Source organism: Polypterus senegalus, chromosome 8 (genome assembly GCF_016835505.1).
Source record: "Polypterus senegalus isolate Bchr_013 chromosome 8, ASM1683550v1, whole genome shotgun sequence".
Lineage (NCBI taxonomy): Eukaryota > Metazoa > Chordata > Cladistia > Polypteriformes > Polypteridae > Polypterus > Polypterus senegalus.
Genome location: NC_053161.1, coordinates 116,683,318 through 116,709,824, shown reverse-complemented (window position 1 = coordinate 116,709,824; position 26,507 = coordinate 116,683,318). Strand labels below are relative to the sequence as shown.

The window sequence follows — 26,507 nt, the reverse complement described above, 5'->3', positions numbered from 1 at the left end:
GAAAAGAAACATGTAGTAAATCCTTTTAAATTAATTTATATGGTAAAAACAGGAAAGAAACTCTCATTTCGAAAGCATTTGTATATGTAAAATTAACTAATTCAGTGGTTCTCAAACTGTGGGGCGGGCTCCTCTAGGGGGGCACAAAGATGTGGACAAAAAGAAAACAGGAATCAAAAATATGAAAAATACATCTATTGAAACCAAAACAAATTAACATAAACTACATTCTGATACTAGAAAAAGAAATATAGAGTTAGATAAATGTCAATAAAAGTTAAGTAGGTATAATAAAATATGCATCTATGATATATCATTAATTAAAAAAGAACAAATTGGTATTAGTGGGCTCCTTTCAAAAAAACGTTAGGGATGCACGATTAAAACTATTATGAAAACTTGGGTCGCAAATACTTAAAGGTTGAGAAACACTGAACTAATTTGAGTACAAAAGGTCTTGAATAAAACTCTCTGATATACTGTAAGACTAGAAAGATACATCAAATTCTAACAGGCAGAGGCATGCTATGTATTTCCAGCAACATCTGTGAAATTCTAGCAGGCTGGATGAGTTAAAAAGACACTCTCACAATTAGTAAAAAGGACTGTAAATAACTATAAAAAAGAGTAAATCCAGGGAAGAAATGTGCCAATGGACTGAATATGGAATGCCTGTTGCTGAACTGAACAGAATACAGATTGTATTATCTTTCTCTATGGGCTTCTTTCAGCTTATGTTATTAACTTATTGACTTATTGACTTATTGAATTAAACCAATATATATTAAATGCACATTGTCTTAGCTTTAAAGTTTGCTTTAATCAGGGAATGAGGGCAACTTGACCACTATTTAAAAAATCTGAATTCTCAGGTATCAAATACCCCCTGCGAGATACAACTACCTTAAAGCTTCAAACAAAAACCAAGATGTCCTGTCCGGAAAAAAAAATCATTAGGACCTGCCACAACAACCTGGTAGGGATATCTGGCAGTGAACACTTTGGGCCAGGTGATGTACATAGCGCAGTGTAAAATTAATGAAAACCAAAGCTAGAATTCCAACAAATTTTCAATGACTTGACAAGCATAACTTAGGTTAACAGACAATATAAAGATTCCCAGAAACAACAAGTCTGAAGATAGATTAGAGTGGATACAATGTGTGTGTGTGTGCTTGCCGGGCTGATACTTGTTGATAGTGAATATCTTATATGTGGCAATCAGATACTTATAGATGTTATACAGTATAGGCCACTGCAGGGGTGCCTGGGAACTGTAGTGTCACAGAGCAGCTCCTGAATGCCAGACGTTGTCTTTGGTATATCCAGTAAGTATTTAAGGGATTAGGTTTAAAGGCCTTTCTAGTCATGGGCCAGGGGATGTGAAGGTACATGGCTGCAAAACAAGGGTCCACCCTGCAGAAGGAGATGTGGAAGTGTGGTCAATGGAAGATGGGCCAGGAGGTTATGCTGACTCTTTTGAGTCACCCCATTTGCTAAATAAGAGCTAATGATTGTTTAGCAAAGCCCAGTAGGGCTGTAGTTTTTATTTGATTATTTATTTATTTCATACATTGTATAATCCTTCTGTGATTCCTTTTATTTATCTTACTTGACATAATGCAATTCCTTATTTTTGTAATCTTTTTATGTGACGTTAATTCTGCATTGGGGAATTTCTCATGAGTGCCCCCTTGGAAACAATCCAAGCACGTTTGGGTTCATTTGAAGTTGAGCAAGAGGTTTTGATTTGATGTGATAGCCTGAGATGTTTGCACAGTAATGTATATTTTAATTTGCCTCCAGAATAGAACAATGGAAAGCATAATGATATACAAGCTGTCATTTAGGCACTAATACTGTATTTAAAGGGTTACATTGAATAGTGACTTTCAGAGTGCATCATTGTAATGCTATAACATTGTATTTGATGGCTGCAATAAAAAAAAATAACAGAAAAGTGCTGTTTACCTGAAATTGCAAATCCACTGAAGCCAACAGCAAGAATTAAGAAAGAAATAGCAACTGCTCTTGTATGAGAATAGCCAACCACAAGAAGCAAAGTAGCTTCCATTCCAAAACCTATTTGCACAAAAAAAGATACAACGAAAATGATAATTATTAATGGATAAATTTAATTTTATCACCCAGTGAACCAGGCTTTGGTGATGCTTGCAGTTAATTATATGCTATTTAAAAACCATACCTACATACAGTAACATCAGTGAGAAAAATAGTATGGCTTCACTGAAATGTTCTCAGGTCTCAGTATCCTTGCCTTGAAAGATATTGCATATGTGGAAGATGTTTGGGCTGAACAATTGTTTTCGGGTTTCATTTGCCAAGGCTTTCATGAGGCAACCATATTGCATTCATTAAAGTTTCTGTGCAGAAAACAGTAAGCTACTTGCTCTTCTACCAGAAGCATAATTTGGACAGCATTAGACTAAGCAACAATCCAGTGAAACAGAAGTGATTTTAGAGTTGGTCTGAAAAAAATGACAGGTTTAATTTCTAAACGAATAACTCCTCCCAAGAGTCCTTTGATATTCAGTCATGTTTTGTGACAGAGCAAAACCATTCTGTTTGTTTTGTATATTTCTAATGAAAGCACAATGGACAGGCCAGTCCAGGTGTGCATGTACATCAATTTCTTTAGATAGATAGATAGATAGATAGATATATAGATAGATAGATAGATAGATAGATAGAACTTTATCTGTCCCCAGGGCAAAATTAGCTTTTACAGAAGCTCAACAAATATAGAAATACTAGCCATGTGCGGCCAACTACGTTGCGCGTGTTTAAAGTTGTCTTTGAAGGGCTCCTTATTTAAACGCGGCTGCCAGTCGTGAACTGGGCCCTTCGTCGCACAGCATTATGATATTTTATATGGCAAACAAAATTACAAAAGAACCCTTGGACATTAATTCGATAGGAACGGCCTACTCGGAATCACTGTCCGAATAGTAATTATGTGGTGGTGTAGGAGCATTTCTGCTTCTGTCAGTTCACAGTCCGTCTCATTTTCACAATGCTGTCGTTTCCTCTCACGATGTCTTCTCAACCTTTCTCCAATCTCGCAGGTTGCTTTGTGGCAATCCAAAGAGTAAAGCAATATACACGGAGCAATGGTTATTAAAGGGGGACACATAGGTATCCAGTCTCTTTAAAGCATAAATAGGGATCACTTCACTGACATGTGAGCAAGGCACAGTACAACTGTGAGACGCGCAGCACTCGCCGGTTACAACGTAACAATTTCCGGAATGTGCTGTTACGTTGTCATTCATTTTACCCACTGTCTTTCTTTCATCCATATGTTACATAGGCATGTACCTTTTATCTTCGGCAATCTCATTCTCTAACCAGGCCTCAGGAGCTAACCAGCGTAACACTGTCCACCACCCCTTTCGTTATTCCGGCACATTGTTGACATCCGTGAGTAACAACAACACACTAAACTGGAAGGTGGTCTATGTATGTGTGGAATTCACGGACAAACAAAGATCAAGATCTAAATGAAGATCTCTTTAGTTGATTTAAAGCACAACAATTTGTTTAGTTTGAATGTCTGTGTTTTGAGGTGTGACTGGAGTACTACAGTCTTCAGTAGTATAAGCCTGGAGGAGATTCTTAATGCAATGCCTATGTTTTAGCTGTCTCTCTACTGCCATCTAGTGCTTCTGCTTCTAATTCATTCGCGGACAAACAAAGATCAAGATCCAAGTGAAGATTTTATATATAGAGATCATAATAAGCAACAACAGAAAACTCACTTAAAAAAGAATTACAATGGCTAATAATAAGAGAACAGTCACAGTTAAGCATTATAAAACATTACCAAGACAGGCTTTGGCCCTTACTACTTTCAGACTGGGTGAGATGATGTCGATGTAGGGAGTATTTTTCATATTGTATGCATTTTGACAATCTTTACATATTATATCCCTTGGTCATATTTGGCTAATTTATTCTAAACTAGTGTTTATTTCCAAGAAATATTCATCTACAACATAAGAAAAAGATGAATATTGTAGTGGCTGTCAGACTGAGCTCTTACAGACAGGGTGGTGGGGGGCACCTATCTATGAGCAATTGTGACCTTTCCGGTTTTACTTTGCCTTTCCCTCAGTTTTCTAGAAAACTATTTCCAAGGGTCAGACATCCTATGCTAAAGGCATTTTAAATAGTGACTAATAAAGTGGTCTGGTAAGAGAGTGACAAAAACCAGCATGAGGAGGAGACAAAAGGATGAATGAAACTTATGTGTTATGTGATGGAGTGGAGATCAAGGAGAGTTTGTTTAATGGAGATGCTAGGAGTCAGGAGTGGACAAGGATATTGTGCATGCTGAAAAGAGTGTCAGGAGTTAGGAATATCAAACTGAATGCTGCAGGTATGTAAAGGAGTGTCAGCATGTGAATGTGAGGCAGAATGAATTTGTGGATACTACTCTTGAATCGTACCAGCAGTGAAGACTGATAGGTGTGCTTTGGTTAAGAGATTGCCTGTGTCTAGTGAAATAATAAATATGCCTATTTGTCTAAGGGCTTGAGCTGGCATTCTGTGTTGTGTCTCTTAATCTCCTGTCTTAAATACTACATAAGTGATACAAGAATGTTATTTTCTCATTATGTGAAATATCATGCTGAATAATTCTCAACATTACCTCCACAGTTCATGATTTTTCGAACTGTTGTAGTGGATAGAATCTTTCGACTCCTTAAGTAATCTGCTAGCTGACCCCCAATAGGGACAATGATTGTCATCACCATATGGGGAACAGCAGAAAGAATTCCAACCTACAAAAAAGTAATGAAAACTGTTTTACTGTGATATTCTAAGCATTGTACAATTGTCAGAGATCAGTCTAAAAAACTAAAGCAACCTTTCATATGAAAATCTATTAATATTCTGAAAAATGATCATCCAGGTTTTGAAAGGCTGCAACTACTATTCATCCACCTGGCAGTTTTAACCAGAAAACAAAAGATTTTGACTCCAGTATTGCATCTTGAATAGATAGGCATAAGCATGGCTACCAGGAGGCAAATACCAGATGTGACAACATTAATTATTTAACGTGTTCAGCCATAATTGAATCAATGACAGATGAGATAAACAAAGAAAACAGATATTTAAATTGCTTATGTAAAGTAGAATCACAACTCAAGATAACTCCAAGTTATTCAAAACCCCACACACAATCACATTTTAATATATTATAATAGAGTAAAACAGTTACACATTTCTATAGTGGATTTTTCCTGTTGGAATCTTTGTCTGGAATCTTGTTTTGTTGTCCTTTATTGACATTTAACAACCTAATGAATGCAAATAAGAATTGTGTTGATGTTTATATTACTCATATAACTTCCATTTAGCTGAAGTTCCAAGGAAATGCATTTTATAGGCACTGTATATGAAAAGCCCACCAATCCATTCATGTTCCCCATTATAGAGTACTGTAAAAACCAAAAATTAAGCTATTTGCATATAGCGTTGTAAAACCTTTTCCTGACAGACAAATTGACATTGCTGCTTTGGTAAATATGTTGTGCCTCTCCGTATACATTATTGTGTCACATATTGTCACTTTAGGGCGGCACGGTGGCGCAGTGGTAGCGCTGCTGCCTCGCAGTTAGGAGACCCGGGTTCGCTTCCGGGTCCTCCCTGCGTGGAGTTTGCATGTTCTCCCGTGTCTGCGTGGGTTTCCTCCGGGCGCTCCGGTTTCCTCCCACAATCCAAAGACATGCAGGTTAGGTGGATTGGCGATTCTAAATTGGCCCTAGTGTGTGCTTGGTGTGTGGGTGTGTTTGTGTGTGTCCTGCGGTGGGTTGGCACCCTGCCCAGGATTGGTTCCTGCCTTGTGCCCTGTGTTGGCTGGGATTGGCTCCAGCAGACCCCCGTGACCCTGTATTCGGATTCAGCGGGTTAGAAAATGGATGGATGGATGGATATTGTCACTTTATACTTCAGATATTTTCTTATTTTCTTTTTAATTTTATTGCCTACATCTTTGAGTTTTGGTGGGCTGCAGTTCTTAAAAAGACAGTATGTGGTTGCAAAGAGAGTCCTAACCCAAAAATATGTCATTTCCAGTTACATACCTTACTAATTGCAAACCCAAAAACTTCTTCAAAATATGCTGGTTGACTTATCAACAGGAGATAGAACGTCCAACTTCTACAAAAGTTTGCCACAATAATTGCATATACAGGCATTGATGTAAAGAACCGCTTCCAAGGTGTCTTGAATTTCTGAAAAAAGAGTAATCTAAGGTCAAATAGCATTAATTGTAAATTAAACACTTTGGTCTATTGATCATATAAAGTCAAAGTCAAAGTCAATTTTGATAAAGGAATACCTCTGTAGCATTCAGTAAGTTGGCATTTTCACCTATACTGGTCTCAATGTACGTCCTTTCATCTTCTGTTATGGTTGGATGTACCGCTGGACTTTTATATGCATGCAGTAGCCAAAATATGTACCAAATCATGCCGAAACCCCCTATGGAAAGAAAAGCCACAATAAAAATAAAAGGGTACATTACAGAGCGTCCAAAGTGGGGCATGGAGGGCTTGTTGACCTGGAGCAGGTTTGATCTGGGAATAGATGCCTTGATAAAATAATTAGTTTCGGTTTTAATTGAAATTTAAGCAGTTGAAAAAAATGAAGTTACCAAAATATGAAAACAAATGTTATTTTCCAGATTGTACAAAATGTAATTTTCAGGGAACAAGTACTTGATTAACATCTTATACCTTTTCTGTAGCAATGGAATTGTAACAAGTCTTGAAAGCTGATGCAAACAATTCCTACCGGTGTTCCAAATTTTGTTGATTACTTACAAATCCTCTGTCTGCATAAAAGCAGTGATAAATAAAATTGTGTTTGTATACCCTTTTAAGCATTATTTGGGCAATACAGTATTGCTATTATTAAAGGCACTTAACAAAGGGGGCAGAGAGACCTTTATAAACCCTAAAAAATGGGTATTTCCTTCAAAGGAAATGCAAAGAAAGCCACAGATATTCTGACAGAAACAGGTCTGAAAGACCCAAAGCCGCAACAGAAACAGAAGACAAGTCCTTCCATTGCCAATTCAGGTTATTCAGTGGACTTGAACTGCTTAAATTGCAATAAAAACTGGAAAATGGGAATGTTCTAAAACTTTTGACTGGTAACATTAGCATCTTGAATGCCAGCCAAAAATATTTTATTATTTCCCTTCCTCAAGCTATGAATAAAGACAACACAAGAACGTGCATGAAGAAGTGCTTTCTCATTGGCATCATGAATGGTCATCTTCTTAATTTCCACAATTATTTTCAAATATGCGATTGACTGTTTCAACAACAGTATTCAGCTGTCTCAACTTTACTGATGCCTTTGAAAAGAGTGCAGTATATAACAGTAGGTGGCTTGAGGTGCCACATCTGGCCCATAGAGTACTTTAATTCAGCCTACATTCATTCCACACAAATGCAGAATCAGAACAGGGCTGCCCAAAAGCTGACCCGTGGTGGGCCATATTAAACCACTGGCCTGCTGCCAAACCCGTGTATGTGTTTGTTGGATCGATCCGTTGGCCAACAAACCTGAAAAAAAGCAGGGTAGGTAGCCTGCTAATAATTCAAAAAAGCAAATCGAGCTGTTAAAAACAAACAGGCATTGGGACGCCTCCTGGCGGTGACCACGGGCCCCTGCAGGGTGGGGCTTCCATGCCCTTAACCCGTGGCTCCCAGAGCAACCAGGAAGGCGGTCCCCACGTGATCCAGGGTGGGCGCAGACCCACATCCGGTCCCTCACGGCGTCCCAGATGGGTCGCCCCTGGCATCCCTGACACTGAATAACAGTGTAATCTGCCATAGCTGGGGTCGAGTGTTGCACAACATGAACTTAGTTAGATGTGTTAACATATAATACGAAAAGGATCTATTGTCATTATCATGTCTGTCCATCTGCCTGTCCACCAGAAACTACTCGACTACCAGTGGACCGATTTTGTTAAAATCTCGTCCATTTATTCTTCAAGGACATTTGTTGTAAAGTTTTATTTTTGTTGAGATGTCACGAATACAAGATTCTGTACATAGTTTTGTAATTTCAAAACCAAACACTGAAAAGCTTTCTGCTTAAAGCTGGCCCTGTTTGAATTAGATCTACAGGAAAGAAAGTTTTACACGTTCCAGCAGCAACATTGCAAGAAAACCAAAATGTGAGAAGATTCCCTGCTGCATGTGATAATTGCAAGATTTATTGAGAATTAAAAGGAACAGTTTGAGAGCTTCAGCTTTGTATGTGAACACCACCTGTTTCTATTGGCTCTTCTCCATTTCTGCAAAAGGCCAGTGGACTGTTGTCGCCAAACAATTATTTCCATCCTGGATGAAGCATCAATTCAACTGGAGATTTTAGAAATATCAAAATTAGTTTTACTTAAACAGCAACACAAGAATGTTAATTTGAGTAACTTCTGAATAAATGTGGATCTGTAATCCACATTCACAAGAGAGAGAGCAATTCTGTTCCTCAGAAAATATCCCTTCACCTATACTTGGGAATGCTCATTTTGTGCAATGGACATTATCAAAAGGCAGACGCAACTGGATCTGTGCCTTCACATCGCCACAACACAACATATCCCACCTTCAGGGCTCTGGTTTCAACCCACTGCTGTCACTTCTCTCAGTGGATAGGGAATAACACCAGATATCAAACCCAATTAACCACACTTAATAATAATAATAATAATAATAATAATAACAAACCTACAATTAAAGCTTTAATTATAAAACAATATGAGGTTATCCCACTGGTTCTTGGTTTTGCATTGTTGCTAGTATTTGTTCCTTGTGCAAAAGTGACTGGGGACTTCCTAGAATATACTATTATAGGCTACCCTGTCCAACTGGTAGACACAGAACACCAATGTTAGTTTCAGATAAAAATGTAGAAAAAACTACAGAGCTAGAAAATGAGAATTCAGTCAGGCCTGGACATTCGCCACCGAGTGCATTTCAGAATGACTGTGTTTTATGCCAGTAAACGATTCAGGGTTCATGTGGGCTGCTGCTAGGGTGTAGTGGTTGGACAATCTGTGTTTAAAGACTATAGAACTGACATGGATTTAGGGGAGTCCAAGAGTGTATTCCACATTTTTAAAATTATTGGGATATCTCTTAAATTTACATGCATTTCTTCAGGATTAGTGCCACATGGCATTGGAGTCGGTAGTTATTATAGATCTCTTAATTGCTACAAAATACAGCAGCACTTTCTATCCTCTAAGAAAAAGCAGACATGCTTAATAATAGCTTCTGTGAAGTTTCTCAAAGGGTATCTCGCTGAAGTTCAAGTAACAGGTGTCAAGATGTTTAAGTATGGTAGGTACAGGCCAGTGCCCAGTTTTGAGGAAGGCTCATCAGGTAGAAAGAGCATAAGAAGAGCAGAAGCAGGTGTTATACGCAGAGGAAGTCTGCACATGTTTATTTAAATGACATTAGATTAGACGAGATTAAATTCAATCAGATTAGATTAGATTAGATTAGATTAGATCAGATCAGATTAGATTAGATTATATTAGATATAAACTATATTAATCCAATGGGGAAAATAAGATGCATACAGCAGCAGAAAAATAAACAACAAGCATACAAATTCACAGGACAGACAAAAAAGAAAATCAATCAATTGATAAGTAAAAATAAAACTAACAAGTACACCGGTGGAAGCATTTGAATTGCCTGATAGCAGTGGGAAGAAAAGACCTCCAGAAGTGCTTCTTAGTACACCACAGTGCAGTGAGCCACAGGCTAGAAGTACTACAAGAGAGCGCCTTCTGGAGGGCATGGAAAGGATTTTTAGTGATGGCAGCCAATTTTGCCATTACCATCTTTTGCACTGCACTTCATTTGTGGGAGGTGGCTTTATTCTGTATACATATGCAAAATGCTGTGCCTATGCTGAGTCAATCAAGTGATCTGAATAAATGTTTTAAGACCTCCCAAAGTAAGCCTTGTGAATCCTCAAAATTAGTTTGATTACTATGTAGCAGACACCTTCTTCCAAGGTGACATAACTAGATAGATGTCTTTATTCCAGTCAAAGCACAAGCAGCTCAAGTGACTTGCTCATACTCACAGTGTTTGGTAGTGGGATTTGACCCCACAACTGCAGGGTTTAAAATCCACAGCTTTAACCACTATGCCACACTGGCTGCTTAATACCATAGTTGTGCTTTTTCACTTACCATAGACATAAAAAACAGAACTCCATCCAATGTATTGCACTAGTATTCCTGCTAATGGCATGGCTATCACAGCCCCTGCATAAGACCCTGCAATGAGATGAAAATTCATTTTAAAATATCAGATTAAAATTGTTAAACATAACCAGCAAAAGCATTCAGATGGAATTTTGAAAGTATGCATTATATGTGAAATAATAAATACAACCCCAATTCCAATGAAGTTGGGACATTGTGTAAAACGTAAATAAAAACAGAATACAATGATTTGCAAATCCTTTTCAACGTATATTCAATTGAATACACTACAAAGACAAGATATCTAATGATCAACCTGATAAACTTTATTGTTGTTTTGCAAATCTTCACTCATTTTGAATTTGATGCCTGCAACATGTTCTAAAAAAGCTGGGACGGGGTAGCAAAAGACTGGGAAAGTTGAGGAATGTTCCAAAAACACCCGTTTTGAACATTCCACAGGTTAACAGGTTAATTGGAAACAGGTGTTTGTCATGATTGGGTATAAAAGGAGCATCCCCAAAAGGCTCAGTCGTTCACAAGCAAGGATGGGGCGAGGATCACCACTTTGTGAACAACTGAGTGGGCAAATAGTCCAGCAGTTTAAGAACAACATTTCTCAATGTACAATTGCAAGGAATCTACTGTCAATAATATCATCAAAAGATTCAGAGAATCTGGAGAAATCTCCAGTAAGGAGAGGTAAGCGGCAAGGCCGAATACCAACACTGGATGCCCGTGACCTTCGATCCCTCAGGCGGCACTGCATTAAAAACCAACATCACTCTGTAAAGGATATTACCACGTGGGCTTAGGAATACTTCAGAAAACCATTGTCAGTTAATACAGTTCGTCACTACATCTACAAGTGCAAGCTAAAACTCTACCATGCAAAGCGAAAGCCATATATCAACAACACCCTGAAATGTCACCGGCTTTTCTGGGCCCGAGCTCATCTGAGATTGACTGACGCAAAGTGGAAAAGTGTGCTGTGGTCTGACGAGTCCACATTTCAAATTGTTTTTGGAAATCATGGACGGCGTGTCCTCCGGGCCAAAGAGGAAAAGGACCACCCGAATTGTTATCAGTGCAAAGTTCAAACACCGGCATCTGTGATGGTATGGGGGTGTGTATGGGAGTGTGTTAGTGGGATGGGTAAGTTGCACATCTGTGAAGGCATCATTAATGCTGAAAGGTACATATGGGTTTTGGAGCAACATATGCTGCCATCCAAGCGACGTCTTTTTCATGGACGTCCCTGCTTATTTCAGCAGGACAATGCAAAGCCACATTCTGCATGTGTTACAACAGCATGGCTTCGTAGTAAAAGAGTGCGGGTACTAGACTGGCCTGCCTGCAGTCCAGACCTGTATCCCATTGAAAATGTGCGGTGCATTATGAAGTGCAAAATACGACAACGGAGACCCCGGACTGTTGAGCAACTGAAGTTGTACATCAAGCAAGAATGGGAAAGAATTCCACCTACACACCTTCAACAATTATTGTCCTCAGTTCTCAAACGCTTATTGAGTGTTGTTGAAAGGAAAGGTGATATAACACAGTGGTAAACAGGCCCCTGTCCCAGCTTTTTTGGAACGTGTTGCAGGCATCAAATTCAAAATGAGTGACGATTTGCAAAACAACAATAAAGTTTATCAGTTTGAACATTCGATATCTTGTCTTTGTAGTGTATTCAATTGAATATAGGTTGAAAAGGATTTGCAAATCATTGTATTCTGTTTTTATTTATGTTTTACACAACGTCCCAACTTCATTGGAATTGGGGTTGTAACTTAATTATAAGAAGAATGTCTACTGCATTGTTGAATACTGTGACAGTTTTAAGCTATGAATATCTTAAGTAGTATGTATTGCTTGAAGCTGTAATTTCTGATTTTTGAGGGGATAGTATGCCAGATCAAATTTAAACAATCACAGCACACTATAAAATTTTGCAACATTTCTCTGGCTTTATTTGCATTTAATAAGGCTTTAGTTAACTACATGGTGTTCTGGAAAAGCCAGTTCAAAAAACAGAGTAATGAATGGGCTTCTGTGTAAGGATGTGGTCATCACTACAGACACTTCATGTAATAAGAGTCAACACAAACATCATGACAGTTAGAAAAAGTAAAAAAAAAAGAAATGTGTGAGTGTTATCGTGTATAAAAATCGAGCAGTTGAGGCTGTCATTCACATTTGGTTAATTGGCAGTGGTTGCCTTGCATATGTATGTAAAAGACATTATGAAAGCAGTGATATTTACTCCTTTACAATGATCTCACTAAATTAAGAAGATAAGACATCCTGTCAAAAGAAAAAAGGAAGGGCAGACATCCACAATTAAAAATTCAATGACTGTTGAATTTAGTATATTCTCCTGAAGCATTGGAGTCCCCAGATTTTCTGGTAGCTTTGGACACAGGAAAATATGTTGACAGAGTTAAACTGAGTGGTCTGTTCACTCTATTGTACAAATTTGAGTTTGCTTTCAAAATTTGTATGTGGATTAAATGGTACTGTTCTGTCCCAGGATGGAAACAGCAAGCAAAAAGGGCCATTTTTTTTTTCTGTAATCAGTGTCTGCACCGAAAGAAAAGAGAACCTGTACGTCAGAGCCAAAACAAAACTAAAAGTCGAAGTCAGAAACGGAGATCAAAAAATGTCTAATACCATGAAATTCAAAGAAAACAAGTCTTTTAGAAAATATCCGCAATCTCTAATACACTTTACACATTGTGGTAATGATGCCACATGTCAAGATTTCTGCAAAACATCATCCTAGTAACAAATTATCATGACCTTGTAATAAAACTACAAAATGACAGCAATGAAAAAAAAATGACGTTAAATAAAAAAATATTTTAAAACAAATGAAAACTACAAAATAAGTTAACAGTAATAATCTGCAAGGTATAGAGATATGAAGAAAAATACATGAAGAAAAAGATAAATATTTGAAAAAGTCAAAAAAATTGCAAAATAAACTGAAAATTCTAATATATCTGGTACAGAAGCTTCAGTCTGTATAAGAAAAGTACTTTCTGAACACAGATCCAGATAAGGATGACCCTTATCATCAATTATTTTAGTGATTCTTATAGAAATCCAAGATATTCATGTTTGGATGTAATCTGTATACAGTATATATATAAAATCCAACGTCTGTCTGTCTATCTGTCTGTCCGATTTTCATGAGAGAACTACTTAACAGATTTAGATTGGGTTCTTTTTCTATAATTTGCATGAACATTCCTGTTGATTTTGCGACTTCTCTTATCCCGCTAAGAATCATAGTTCACTTGCAGGAGCGATATATTCGCTCTAATTCTAGACAGACGCTGCGGGCCAAGAGGAGGACGAAGCGTGACATTAGGAGTAGGGAGTCTGGCAGGGCCCTCCTTACTGTCTCATTTCACTACTACATGGGCGGAGCCTCAGGGGAGATGGGTAGTCATAAATAAAAAGGATCATAAGGCAAGGGTTACAATAAAATGTCAGTACTGTCAAATTCTTACTTGTGTGTGCAAATCGACACGCAACACATTGCCACTCTTTAGTATCATGATCAGTCGGAAATCCACTAATTTTTTAATTGGCAACTCCTGCTTAATTTTCTTTTCTCTTTGTGAATCAAATGAATGAAAATCATGTGTCTTGTTCTCAGGTAATGATTCAGTTCAACTTGAAACAGTTAGGGAATGATTCATGCTTGGTTTATTCAATGAGCCACATGTGGTTTGCACTAAAGTAAAGCTGAAACAAGTAATCGAAAGAATTTAGAAAAATATTTTTACACTATTCATTTTTGTGTCACTAATGTGTTGAATGCTCAAAGGGATATAAATGTACTAATTTAATATTACGTTTATATTTTCTGTTTAAAACTATTTCAATTGCTACTTGTACAAATACATTCTAATATGAATATGTTGTTACTATATTGAATGAAGTGAACTAAATGAAAGAGCCTGATGGCATCATGCATGGACTTTAGAACTTCTGTTAAAATCTACTGAATCGATTCGTTTGTGCTCTCTAATCCATTCCAATGACTCACTGAAAAGTGTCATTCAAAAAGAATGAATCACCCATCATTAGTAATCTTTTAGAAGCTCCCAGAGTGTCACAACTGTATTAATGCCCTGTTTTTAATTTACTTAGTGATTTTGTTTATTCCCCTGGCCCACTACTATGGTAATTGCTTTTCAGTTTTGGCCTGAGCCGGTAAGGCCGAGGTTTCACACTAAGTTAGAACTCTGAGATTCTGGGGTTATTTTTAGTCATTGTAAGAGCCAATCTTAGAAAATTTATGTTAAAATGCATGTAACTATTTGCTTAATTTGAACAGAGTATCCATTTCATATCGTTACTAAAAAGGTTAATGGTATAATCTTTTACCACGGTAGGCTGGCATTTTGACATCTCAACTCCTGGCCCCTTACTCTTTAAATGTTCTTCCAAATCACTTTAGATCGAATACTTGTGACATGAGCTAGCTTTTTATTTCTCTGGTTTTGCCCCTTTGTTCCTCTGGAATCTCTTTTTAGAAAATCTTGAGTTTTGTTTTGATGTAACCATCAACTTAGAGGCATTGGTCTGATACAAAGGTTCTTGTCTTTTTCAAAGACATCAAATTTTGCATTGATAGAGTTCACCTTTCGTGAGACCTTTTGTATTGTGGTTCCCAGGCTTTTGACATTTTCTTCTTATCAAAATTGCTGTGTTATTTATGTTTTTTTTTTTTTATATTTTTATTTTTATTTTATTTATATTTTTTACTTTGGTATTTGAGAATTCTTTGTTGTCCACTTACTAATTTTTCTGTCTATTTCCAGCTTTTCCTACTTTGTATAAAGGGTATTATTTCTTTGGCTATTAGTGTCTCCTCTTTTAGTCTTGAACTTCTTTTGCTTAAATTAGGTATTTAATCATCAATTATTTGTGTCTCAGTTCTTTTTTAGTCCTTTGAGATTAATTCTTATCTTGTGTCTTTGTGTTATGACTTTGTGCCTAGAGCTACAAAACAGATACAAATCCTTTAAAAAGGCCTGAGCCCAAAACCAAATACAGGCCCGAGGCCTACACTTAGGGGAGAGGGAACTAAAAAAAATTCCCTAGTACAAGAAACAAAACCCTATTGACTTAACAGTATATGAACTCAAACCATAAGATCAAAACATAAGTCTAAATACAAAAAATCTCTAAGCACCACAATTCAAAAAGAATACAGAGTATGTAAAACTATTCAATCCCCTTGAAAGTCATCATAATTTCCTGCATGACAAAAGATTTGTACACATATTTATGCATTCAGTATTTTAAAATGAACTCTTATGCTGTTACAATACACTTCCAAAGTCAAAATAAACCATTTTCTGCAGATATTTAACTGAAGAAGAAAAACTGAAAAGTTAGTGTCTGTATAAGTATTTAGTGCTTTGTCAAGGAACCCTTTTACTGCCATAACAACAGCCTTAATTCTGTATGTGCCAGTTTTGCACGTTATTCAGGAGTGATTCTTCCCCATTCTTCTTGGCAGAACTCAGAGATCCTCCAGACTGGTCAGATCACGATTCTAGACAGTAGTTTTCAAATTCAGGGCTTTGACTGAGTTATTCCAAAACATTCACCTTTCTGTTTTTGAGCCATTTTAGTGTCGCTTTTGCTGTTTACTTAGTGTCATTGTCATGTGGAAAGATGAATTTTCTCCCGAGCCATAGGTTCATAGCAGACTGGAACAAGTTCTCCTGCAATATTGAATAGTATTGGTACCCATCCATTGTCCCTTGTGGAGGACTGCCGGCTTCGGGCTCCGGCTCTCACCCCCAGGCCGCCAGGAGGAGCTCTCCCGACAGCAGGATCGTGCCCCGAATTCTAGCAGGGCCTTATGGACTTTGTAGTTTTTATACACAGCCCTGCTGGATACCTTGGGGGCCACCGGGAGTCGCTGTTGGGGGGCTCGTGGGCTCTTGTGTGCCCTATAACCCGGGAGTATGTCACGGTCACGTGACAGGAAGGAACGACGTGCTCCCGGGTTGAAGAAAAGAACTGTTTACCCTGACCCGGAAATAATAAGGAACTGTGGACTAATTGGGCAGGAACACCTCCGGGTCAGGGGCTATAAAAGGACTACGGGTCAGTCCAGACACTGAGCTGAGCTGGGAGGTAGAGGGGCTAAGTGTCTGGGCGAGGAGGAGAGAGAATATTGTAGTGTACTGTTGTGATTTATGAGTAGTGTAGAGGGTGCTTTGTGCACATTATTGCCATTGAATAAAGAAGTCTTGGACTTTTATCCAGTGTCTGGAGTCGTACCTGAGGGTTGGAGAGGTGGAGAAGAGCCTGACTGTCACACCCTTCAAGTCTGACAAGATTCCCAGTCCCAGCACATGAAAAGCATCCCCATAGCATGATGCTGCCACCACCATATTTCTTCGTAGGTATGTTGTGCCATGAGGCATGGTAGTGTTAGTTTTACACCACACACACCCCTCTTTGAAGTTTGGCTGAAAAGTTCTATTTCAGTCTCATCTGACCATAAAACCTTCTCCCATATCTTAACTGGGTCTTTCTCATGCTTTGCAGCAAATGCCATATGTGCTTTTATGTGGACCTTTTTAAGGAAAAGCTTCTTTCTTGTTACCCTCCTATAGCAGCCTGTTTTATGAGGAGCTCTTGAAATTTTGGACCCATGCACCTTCACTCCCAGTTTCAGCCAAAGGGTATTGCTGACTTCTGAGAGTGACAATTAGACTTTTAGTAGCCTCTCTCACCAGTCGATATCTTGCTCTAATATTTAGTTTTGAGGGACAGCCTGTTCTAGTAAGAGTCTGAGGGCTGTGATGAACCTTCTACTTTTAGATGGTGGACGGCACATTCAGACTCTTCAATATTTTTTGTAGCCATTTCCTCCCTTTTAATGTATTTCAATGCCTGTTTGTCACTTCACCAGAATGCTCCTTTGTCTTCTTGTCCAACAAAGACTATGGCCCTTACGATGGGTACTTTTCAATATCCAGCGAGATATCAATGGCTCAGTAGTAGTACCTAGTTATGTTTAATTATGGTCAAGTGTATGTCACCTTTGTGTCATTTGTCATTAATTTGTCATTTGCATAAACCTGGAGCTTCCAAAGCACAGAGGATTAAATATTTATGCAAGCACTAACTTTTGGGTTTTTCTTCTTCAGTTAAATATCTACAGAAAATGATTTTGACTTTAGAAATGTATTGTTACAGAATAAGAATTCACATTAAAAATACTGAATGAATAAATATGTGTACAAATATTTTGCTGTGTTGAAATTATGATTTTCAAGGGGATTGAAAATGCTCACCACTGAACAATAATTACAAAAATAAAAATACTGAACTAATTAATTAAGGCTGCCTCTCCACAAACAGAGAGCATGTCCAAATCTAGAAATCCAAAATTGTTAAACCAGAAAAGAAAGTAGAACATTCCATAATTAATAATTAAATTAAAAAGGGAAAAGACTGGCAAAACTTAACGAGACTGCAGGAGTGTCGAAAAAAGCCTCCGAAAAGCTCCAAAGCTCAACATACAAGCAATGAAAAATGCAACAAACTAAATCAACATGATTGACAAAAGATTAGTTGCAAAATAATTATTCAAGAAGATAATACTAAACAACAAAATCAACACAATTAATAAAAGAAAACAAAAACTTATCTTGTAACAAAAATTGCAAAATATCTAAAAAGACAACAAAACAAACAAACAAAAGCAATGGAAACTAAAGCCTAGGTACAGAAAATGAAGTCCTGGACAGACCATAACAGGGTTTATCGTTGTTACCATATATTAAATTCCTTCTTCTGTCTCAAGTTAACTTTTCTCTGTTAGTCACACTAATTATAGCAGCTAATCACTTTTAAATTTTCATTTACATTTTAAGATTGTTTTAACAATAGCTCAATTTTCTGTGGAGGATGTTTGTGACCTTTAGGTACTTCATAACACTGAATTAAAATTAGGGGTCAAAGAGTCTTAATCGGCCCTGTTCACGACCTTAGTATTGGAGGCAGTGGCTAAGCTCTGACTGGTATCTATAATAGTGGCCACTTGAGAACTAATTTCTGGACACAAATAGTGAAGGAAAATGTTAAGAGTAACGGGTCTGTTCATGTAATGTTAGAAGGAGCATCTCCTGATCAGACCCAAGCATGCAGACATGCTTAGATGGCAATATCCATCCATCCATCCCGCTGAATCCAAACACAGGGTCACGGGGGTCTGCCGGAGCCAATCCCAGCCAACACAGGGCAGGAACCAATCCTGGACAGGGTGCCAACCCACCGCAGGATACACACAAACACACCCAGCCCAATTTAGAACCACCAATCTACCTAACCTGCATGTCTTTGGACTGTGGGAGGAAACCGGAGCACCCGGAGGAAACCCACGCAGACACGGGGAGAACATGCAAACTCCACGCAGGGAGGACCCGGGAAGCGAACCCGGGTCTCCTAACTGCGAGGCAGCAGCGCTACCACTGCGCCACCGTGCCGCCATTAGATGGCAATATGAGCAACAAAATCTTTTGTATGGGTAAAGTTTTGTTGAAGACAAAATTAATGACTTTTAAGTTTGTACACATTTTCTGATACGATATGATAGTTACAGTATGACATGGAAGGCTGTGACACTACCTCAAGGCTACCAGACTGGGGTAGCAACCCCCATTTTTCCAAAACAGCTCTGCACGTTTAATAGTATGTGAAAGGGTTGTGTTAATTTGGAGTTGAGAAAACATACAAGCAAATATCTTGTGATATCTTAAAGGAGGTCCTTCTAAATGATGGAGTCCTGGTACAAGGTAAAAGAGAATATAATGAAATCTTATTGTGTATTGCAAAGATTATACAGACAAGATGTAGTCCATAGCAGACTGCATTCCTTAGATGGCTCTTTAGCGACCTAAAAAAAGTCCTGGGTTCAAGTCCCAGCCCAAACACTGTCTGTGTAGAGGTTGCACATTCCCCCAGTGTCTGCACGGGTCTTTCTCCAGGTATGTCAATTTTCTTTCTGCATCCTTGTTACCTGGCAACTTTAAATTGTCCCAGTATGACTGGGCAAGAGTGCGCCCACTACTGTTGGAATACATATGAATGAACTGGAAACCCACCAGGCACGTTAAATGGTGAAAATCTCTTTATAGTTAAGTAAGTACAAAAAGAGAGGAAAAGCTGTGGATCGAGCAGAAAAAGCAAAGTAAGTATCAATGATCAAAGTTTTTCAAATAAAGAGGAAATCAAAGGATAAGAATATATTTTGAAGATTTATGTGTGACTAGCAATAAATATTAGAAGTATATCATATAGTAGGAAACACTCAGACTTCTTGTCTTCGAAGAAAGGAAGATCAAGGCCAGGTCATGATGGCAAGGGCACTGCCACCTCTTTCATGACCTAATGGTGTGTATGACACATTTTCAATGAAAAATTATCTGTTGGGTCTGTACAGTGTGTTTCACTGTCAGCAAATGTCACCCCTGTTCTTTACCTATCCGGCATGGCTGCACAGCTACTTGCCATGAGAAAGACCTAAAGACATTTATGAGGAGGAGGTAGCCCATACCTACAGTTCTTTGTTCATCTTACACATATCATGCCATAATTTCTTTACTAAGACCTCGCTCAAGGTTCAAGGACCTGTGGTTCATGAGTTTTTTCGTGACAGATGGACAACCCTTCATATTTTATACGAAGACTAGCTGTGTTACCTGTCAAAGATAGATTGAAATCTAAGTAATTAAGGCAAATCTCAGTGTTAATGCCTGCAGAGCACCTCACAATGTATTTGTGTCTGTTATATGTAATTTGGTATGGGATTTGCAAAAGAAGTGTTAATGTTTGTGATATGCCACCAATTGGAATGACAAATGTGATGTATTTTATTACTACAAACGTTTGTGATGTGCCATTTTTCAGAATGACAGAGACATAGCAACCAGATGGACACACAGACAGACATACAGACACTTAATTTTTTAGTAAGCTGAATAGGTAAGATCATAAAAGATAATATAGACATTAGACCATACCAATAATCTTAATATTGAAATAATAAAATAAATAATAAAAATATATTATATTATATTATATAGGGTGGTCCAGATCTAATTATGCAATTTTCATTACGCTATAACTTATTAAGTTTATTACATAGAAAATCACCCGAAAAATCCCAGACCATCGAGAAGTGTGCGAATTGACGACATGAAGAATCGTCTTTGCGCCAAACTGGAATCGTCCCCACATAAATCAAAGTCATCCAGATGATCTGGATCTGCATAATTAGATCTGGACCACCCTGTATTATATAATATTATATTATACAAGCTTTGGGTCCTAGAAACTATTGAAATCGTCAAAAAGAAAAATTGAAATGTAGAGATGTCAGGTAATTGAAAGGAACTACTCTGGGCGTCTCTCTCCTAGGTTTCGTTGTGCTGACGTGCTCGCTTCGCTTGTGCATTAGTGATGGGAGGAAAAGTAAAAGGGAGGCCGTTTTGCCAATGTGCTCGTCTCGCTTGTGTAAGGATTTCTCTCTTTTCTAGGCAGTTTTACTTTGGCAAAAGAGTCGCTTTCTTCTTCCGACTTGTTAACTTGGGGCCGTCTTGCCGGCTTTCTGAGCTTCATGCTTTAGTAGCCTCACAATTCCGGGCTGGACAGACAGACACACACACTTCCACGCGTAGACGTTTAGTTTTCTGTTTCCTCGATGGGCGGAGTCCTTACCCCAATGCCACCTATCAGTTCTGGGCCGGACAGACACGCACACTTATATTATATTATATTATATTATAAAAATAAAAGGTATATGATGAGATGACAATTACATATAAAATAAAAATGAGCTTAAATATATCTATGAAAAATTAACCAAACTTATAACAGCATCACAAAATATATAAATGTAAAAGTAAGTGATGAATGAATTAAACAAAACTAACATGGAAGGCAAGGTAAAGATTATACTCAAACATGAATTCGCAATAAAAATAACACAAGTCATATATACTCGACTTATAAAAACAAGTTAATCATTGTCAAAATTCTGCATAGAAAGTTCAGTGGCAAAAAAAAAAATTAAAAAAGTGAAGTGTGCAGATATTCTCCAAGTCTTAATTAGTACAGGACTTCAAAACAGGAACCCTGCAGTTAATTCCAGACGGTGGGAAATTAGGCTTTCATGTGGCAAGTTACTATTTATGTTAATCTTGGTCACTAATATTTCATACAATACATTTCAAATTAAAAATCTCTTCTTGAAAACCATTACTGTCCATTAGACCTTGACCCAATAAATTTAGTTAAATCTAAATCTTTAAAAATAAAGTACCACAACTCAGCAGATGCAGTATATGCTGATCGGTATTTTGTGTCAATTGTCAGACCATTAATGTAGAAATCAGAGCTGTGAAAGTGCTCCCCTCGGTAATATCACAAGACCAAACTGGATTTATTAGGGGCCGACAATTATCTTCAAATCTTCGACGCCTGTTTAATGTAATATACTCACCAACTAAATCAAACACCCCAGAAATATTATTATCATTGGATGCAGAAAAAGCTTTCGACATGATTGAATGGAAATACCTTTTTACTATTTTGGAGAAGTTTGGGTTTGGCCCGAACATTTGTGCATGGATTAAATTACTGTATACTAACCCAGAAGCTTCAGTTTGCATCAATAACATTTGCTCAGACTACTTTAAACTAGAACGTGGCACAAGACAAGGATGCCCTTTGTCACCACTGCTGTTTGCAATTGCCATTGAACCACTGGCAATACATTGTCGAAATACTGATCAGATAAAGGGGATTAGCAGAGAAGGACTGGAACAGAAAATCTCATTATATGCAGATGACATGGTACTGTATATATCGGACCCAGAAAATTCTCTGCCTGCAGTCTTAGCAGCACTCACAGAATTTCAAAAGCTCTCTGGTCTCAGAATTAATCTGAATAAAAGTGTACTCTTTCCGTGAATTCGCAAGCATATAATATTAGATTAGACACCCTTCCTTTTATCATTGCAGAACAGTTTAAATACCTCGGGGTAAACATCACAAGTAAACATAAAGCTCTTTATCAACAAAATTTCGTCGTCTGCATGGAAAAAATTAAACAAGACTTGCATAGATGGTCAACCCTTCATCTCACACTAGCTGGAAGAATTAACACTGTTAAGATGAATATTCTTCCTAAGCTCCTTTTTATTTCAAAACATACCAATATACATTAATAAATCGTTCTTTAAGCAATTAGATTCAACAATAACCTCATTTATTTGGAATTCTAAACATCCACGCATCAAAAGAGCGACCCTACAAAGACAAAAGGCAGAAGGTGGCATGGCTCTACCTAACTTCCAGTTTTATTACTGGGCGCAAATATACAGGCGATAAGAACCTGGACACAAATAGAAGAACATACACAGGCATGGACCGCAATAGAAGTAAAATCCTGCAGTACTTCTTTGTATTCCTGCTCTGCGCTCCAATAAACACACGCTATCGGCAATACACTAATAACCCAATTGTGCTCCACTCACTTAGAATCTGGAACCAATGTAGAAAGCATTTTAAGACGGAGAAGCTTCTTTCTGTGGCACCCTGCAAAAGAACCACCTCTTTCAACCCTCACAAACATATGCAGTTTTAATATCTGGAAAAATTTGGAATTAACTTGTTAGAGATCTTTATATAGACAACGCCTTTGCATCCTATGAACAATTACAGTCCAAATTTAACATTCCAGCTACAAATTTCTTTCACTATCTTCAAATCAGGAACTTTGTTAAACAGAACCTTCCAGATTTTCCTCATCTTGCACCCTCATCCACGCTGGAAAAAGTATTGCTCAATTTCAAGGAGTTAGACTCCATCTCTACAATATATAAAATCCTTTTACAATCCCTTCCTTTCAAAGATCCAAGAGGACACTGGGAAAATGACCTCTCAATTAATATATCAGAAAAGGAGTGGAAAGTAGCAATGCAGAGAATTCACTCAAGCTCCATATGCGCAAAGCATACAATTATACAACTCAAAATTATATATCGAGCACATCTGTCTCGACTAAAACTCTCCAAAATGTTTCCAGGGCATGATCCAACCTGCGAACGTTGCAACCAAGCCCCAGCCTCACTGGGTCACATGTTCTGGGCCTGCACCAAATTAACATTATTCTGGACAAAAATTTTAATTACCTCTCAGACAGTCTTGGACTCACAATCCCTCCTAACCCATTAACAGCTGTGTTTGGGGTTCTTCCAGAGGGTCTTAAGGTGGAGAAAGACAAACAAATTGTGATTGCATTCACTACACTGTTGGCACGCAGACTTATTCTGATAAACTGGAAGAACCCAAACTCTCCTCTTTTAAGTCAGTGGGAAACTGATGTGTTATATTATTTGAAATTGGAAAAAATCAAATACTCAGTTAGAGGATCTGTGCAGACTTTTTCAAAACATGGCAGGATCTAATCAGTAATATTTTGAAATGAGTTTATAAAGCACAGAGAATTTGTTGATTTAGGTATTTTTTACAAGCCTTAAATTTTACACCATTTGGCTTGCTCTCTCTCTCAAGGGTGGGGATCGATCTGTTCTTAGCATAATTCTTTTTTTTTTGTAAAAACTTGATTACTATGTATTGATTATAATAAAATTAATAAAAAAAAAAAAAAAAAAGAAATCAGAGCTGTACCTGAATACTATATGCTTAAGAATTCCTGAAGTACTTGAAAAAGTTGATAGTCCTGAAGCTTCAGGCTCACCTTTCTCACTACAGCCTGTTTGAAAAGTTTCATTCTGGTATTCACGTGAATCACTTGTACAGGAACAGCCACAAGAGGACTGCTGGGTTTCAGCACTGCTTTTGACACAACTGACCGCGTTAGTTTATGACTTGAAAATAATGTTGGACTCTTAGGCAGGGGTCTTGTGTAGCTAGTTAAGTCCATCAATCCATTAACCACCTCAGTTATACATTTCAGGGTCACAGGAAACTGGTGCCCGTCTTTGTTAATAATTATAGAATTTTGAGAAAAAGACTCCATCATTAATGTATTTGAAACTTCTGCAGAAATTTAGAATATACGTATTATAACAATGACACTTTTAAGAGTCTTTCGTTTTAATGTATGGCTTATTAGATAGCCACAGCCAAAACATCTTATTTGTGCATCTTCTCATTCAAAGAAAAGACAGATGTACGTGATTATATGATGTGCCTCATGAATGGCTACTCTTCAATTACATGTACTACTACATAAGCTAAAAGTATTCAGTAGAACTTTGATTTGTGGTTATTATTAAGCACTTGCTCTTTCTATGATAGTCTCTGAAAGGTGACACCATACTTTATGAAATTAGTAAGCAAAGTACAATTATATAACTGTTTAAAAACTAACCACAGAAAGAAGTGGTTACCAGCCTGCTGCGCTCCAGAGGAGGTGCCCATTTGCTCCACAATCCATGGCATGCTGGGTAGGTAACTCCCTGCAGGAAAAAGATGCAGATTGCCTCTATTAGACACATGGCATATGAAAAACAAGAGTACATGTACAAGGTATCACAGGCGTGCAGAGTATTATCATGAGCAGATGACTAGCTGTGTGCTTTTCAAGTTACCCCTGTAAACCACAAAAAAAGAAGATCAAATTTACTAGTTCTCTCTGAGCAATCTGCAATCCTAAAAAGGCAATGCCATGTATATTTTGCAACTGAATACTTGTTTGTCTTGTTAGGTGCTCATGATATTGCGTGATGTTAATATGTTTTGTAAAATTACATTGACGCAGAACCTGCTGATTAGTGGAGTAATGTGTACATTTCATTTCAAAAGCTGCACTAATTTCCATAATTCAGGTTAGTAATACTTGATATAACTTTCAAGAAATTATATAGTCTTTGTTTTTTCCACCTCTAATACAGTTAGTAACCTTTAATTGAATATAACAGTGGTATTAATGGTATTAGGCTACTGACTTTAACATCTTACTAAAGCTACTGTATATTACCTGATTAATTCACTAGAAACTGTAATTTGTGAAAAAAGTTGTGATCTTTATACAAAGTTAAAATACAAAAATGACTACAAAATAACATAAAGAAAATTATATTAATAAACCTCAAAAGAACACAGTAATTATTTACTGAGATCTGCTCACAATTAATTCATTATTAAAATGTAATTCTACTGTTTTTGTAATTCTTAAAGTTTTTCTAAAAGCCAGAGCAGCAGCATCACACCCAAGGTAGGAATCGACTTAGATCACCCTGAGAAAGTTCAGGTCCCTGAGGCCAATAGACAGCAGTACTAACTACTGTGCCACTCCACTATTTAAATCACTGCCTCACCTCTTCACTCTTTTGTGTAGAATTGTTTTGTTTTCATTTAATTTCCGCAGTGGACTCTCGCACTTTAAGCTGGTCTACAAAGCTGTAGGATTCGAGAACATCCCATTGTGACCTTAGGACTGTTCTGCACTCATCTTATGAACGTGTCCAAGTGTCTGTAATGAACTGGCTCCAAGTGCTGCTCTGGTTAGAAAAGGTAATGTCATGGCATGCCTAAATGTGTTTTTTGGTAAACTGTGGAATGAGTTACTGTTGGGGAAAAAGATTCCTGCTGTCTTTTTGATTTGTGTTTGTATTGAAGTTTTATGAGCTTCTTCAGATTTCATGTAAACTGAGCTGTTGTGGTGTTAAGGTAAAATAAAGAATCTCTGTAGGTTCAGTGGATTTCCTCTGTTTTCCACAGTTCACATTCTCTACACACCAGGAACCGACTTATGCATTTGTACGTTTTTTAAACTATGTTGTAATCTTATTTGCTATGTAAAGTGACTTGTGATGATGTATGCTGCAAATTCTCCATTAAAAATAGAAGTAAACGCATTAATTCAGTAAAGTTCAAGCCAGCTCATTAGGGAATCAAGACACTGATTTGTTTAACATAAGTCTATATTCATTTTTTAGAAGTTACGCAATGCAGAATGAAGAGTTAGTGTCAGTGTTCTGTGTAAGGTCTGCATTGGTGTGTATGCACAGGTCGCTCCTCCAGCAAACAAAGCAAAGCACAGCACACACAGAACTAAAGTGTGGATGGAGACAATGTAAGTTATGAGGGTATGTCCACTGAATGCATTAAAAGGGATATGAGATCTCTGAGTACTGTACCAAATCAATAAATGAAC

General features: G+C 37.6%; 1 protein-coding gene across 1 annotated transcript in view; it reads right to left on the bottom strand.

The window, feature by feature from the left end:
* slc17a8 (solute carrier family 17 member 8) overlaps nucleotides 1–26,507 on the bottom strand; it is a 97,226-nt gene that overhangs the window by 5,806 nt on the left and 64,913 nt on the right. Inside the window, exons 5-10 of the mRNA XM_039760540.1 lie at nucleotides 24,720–24,807; nucleotides 10,259–10,345; nucleotides 6,371–6,513; nucleotides 6,114–6,263; nucleotides 4,673–4,805; nucleotides 1,972–2,082 (exon numbers count right to left, since the gene is read on the bottom strand). Of these exons, the coding sequence (XP_039616474.1) occupies nucleotides 1,972–2,082; nucleotides 4,673–4,805; nucleotides 6,114–6,263; nucleotides 6,371–6,513; nucleotides 10,259–10,345; nucleotides 24,720–24,807 (712 nt within the window). The remainder of the gene's footprint in view (nucleotides 1–1,971; nucleotides 2,083–4,672; nucleotides 4,806–6,113; nucleotides 6,264–6,370; nucleotides 6,514–10,258; nucleotides 10,346–24,719; nucleotides 24,808–26,507) is intronic.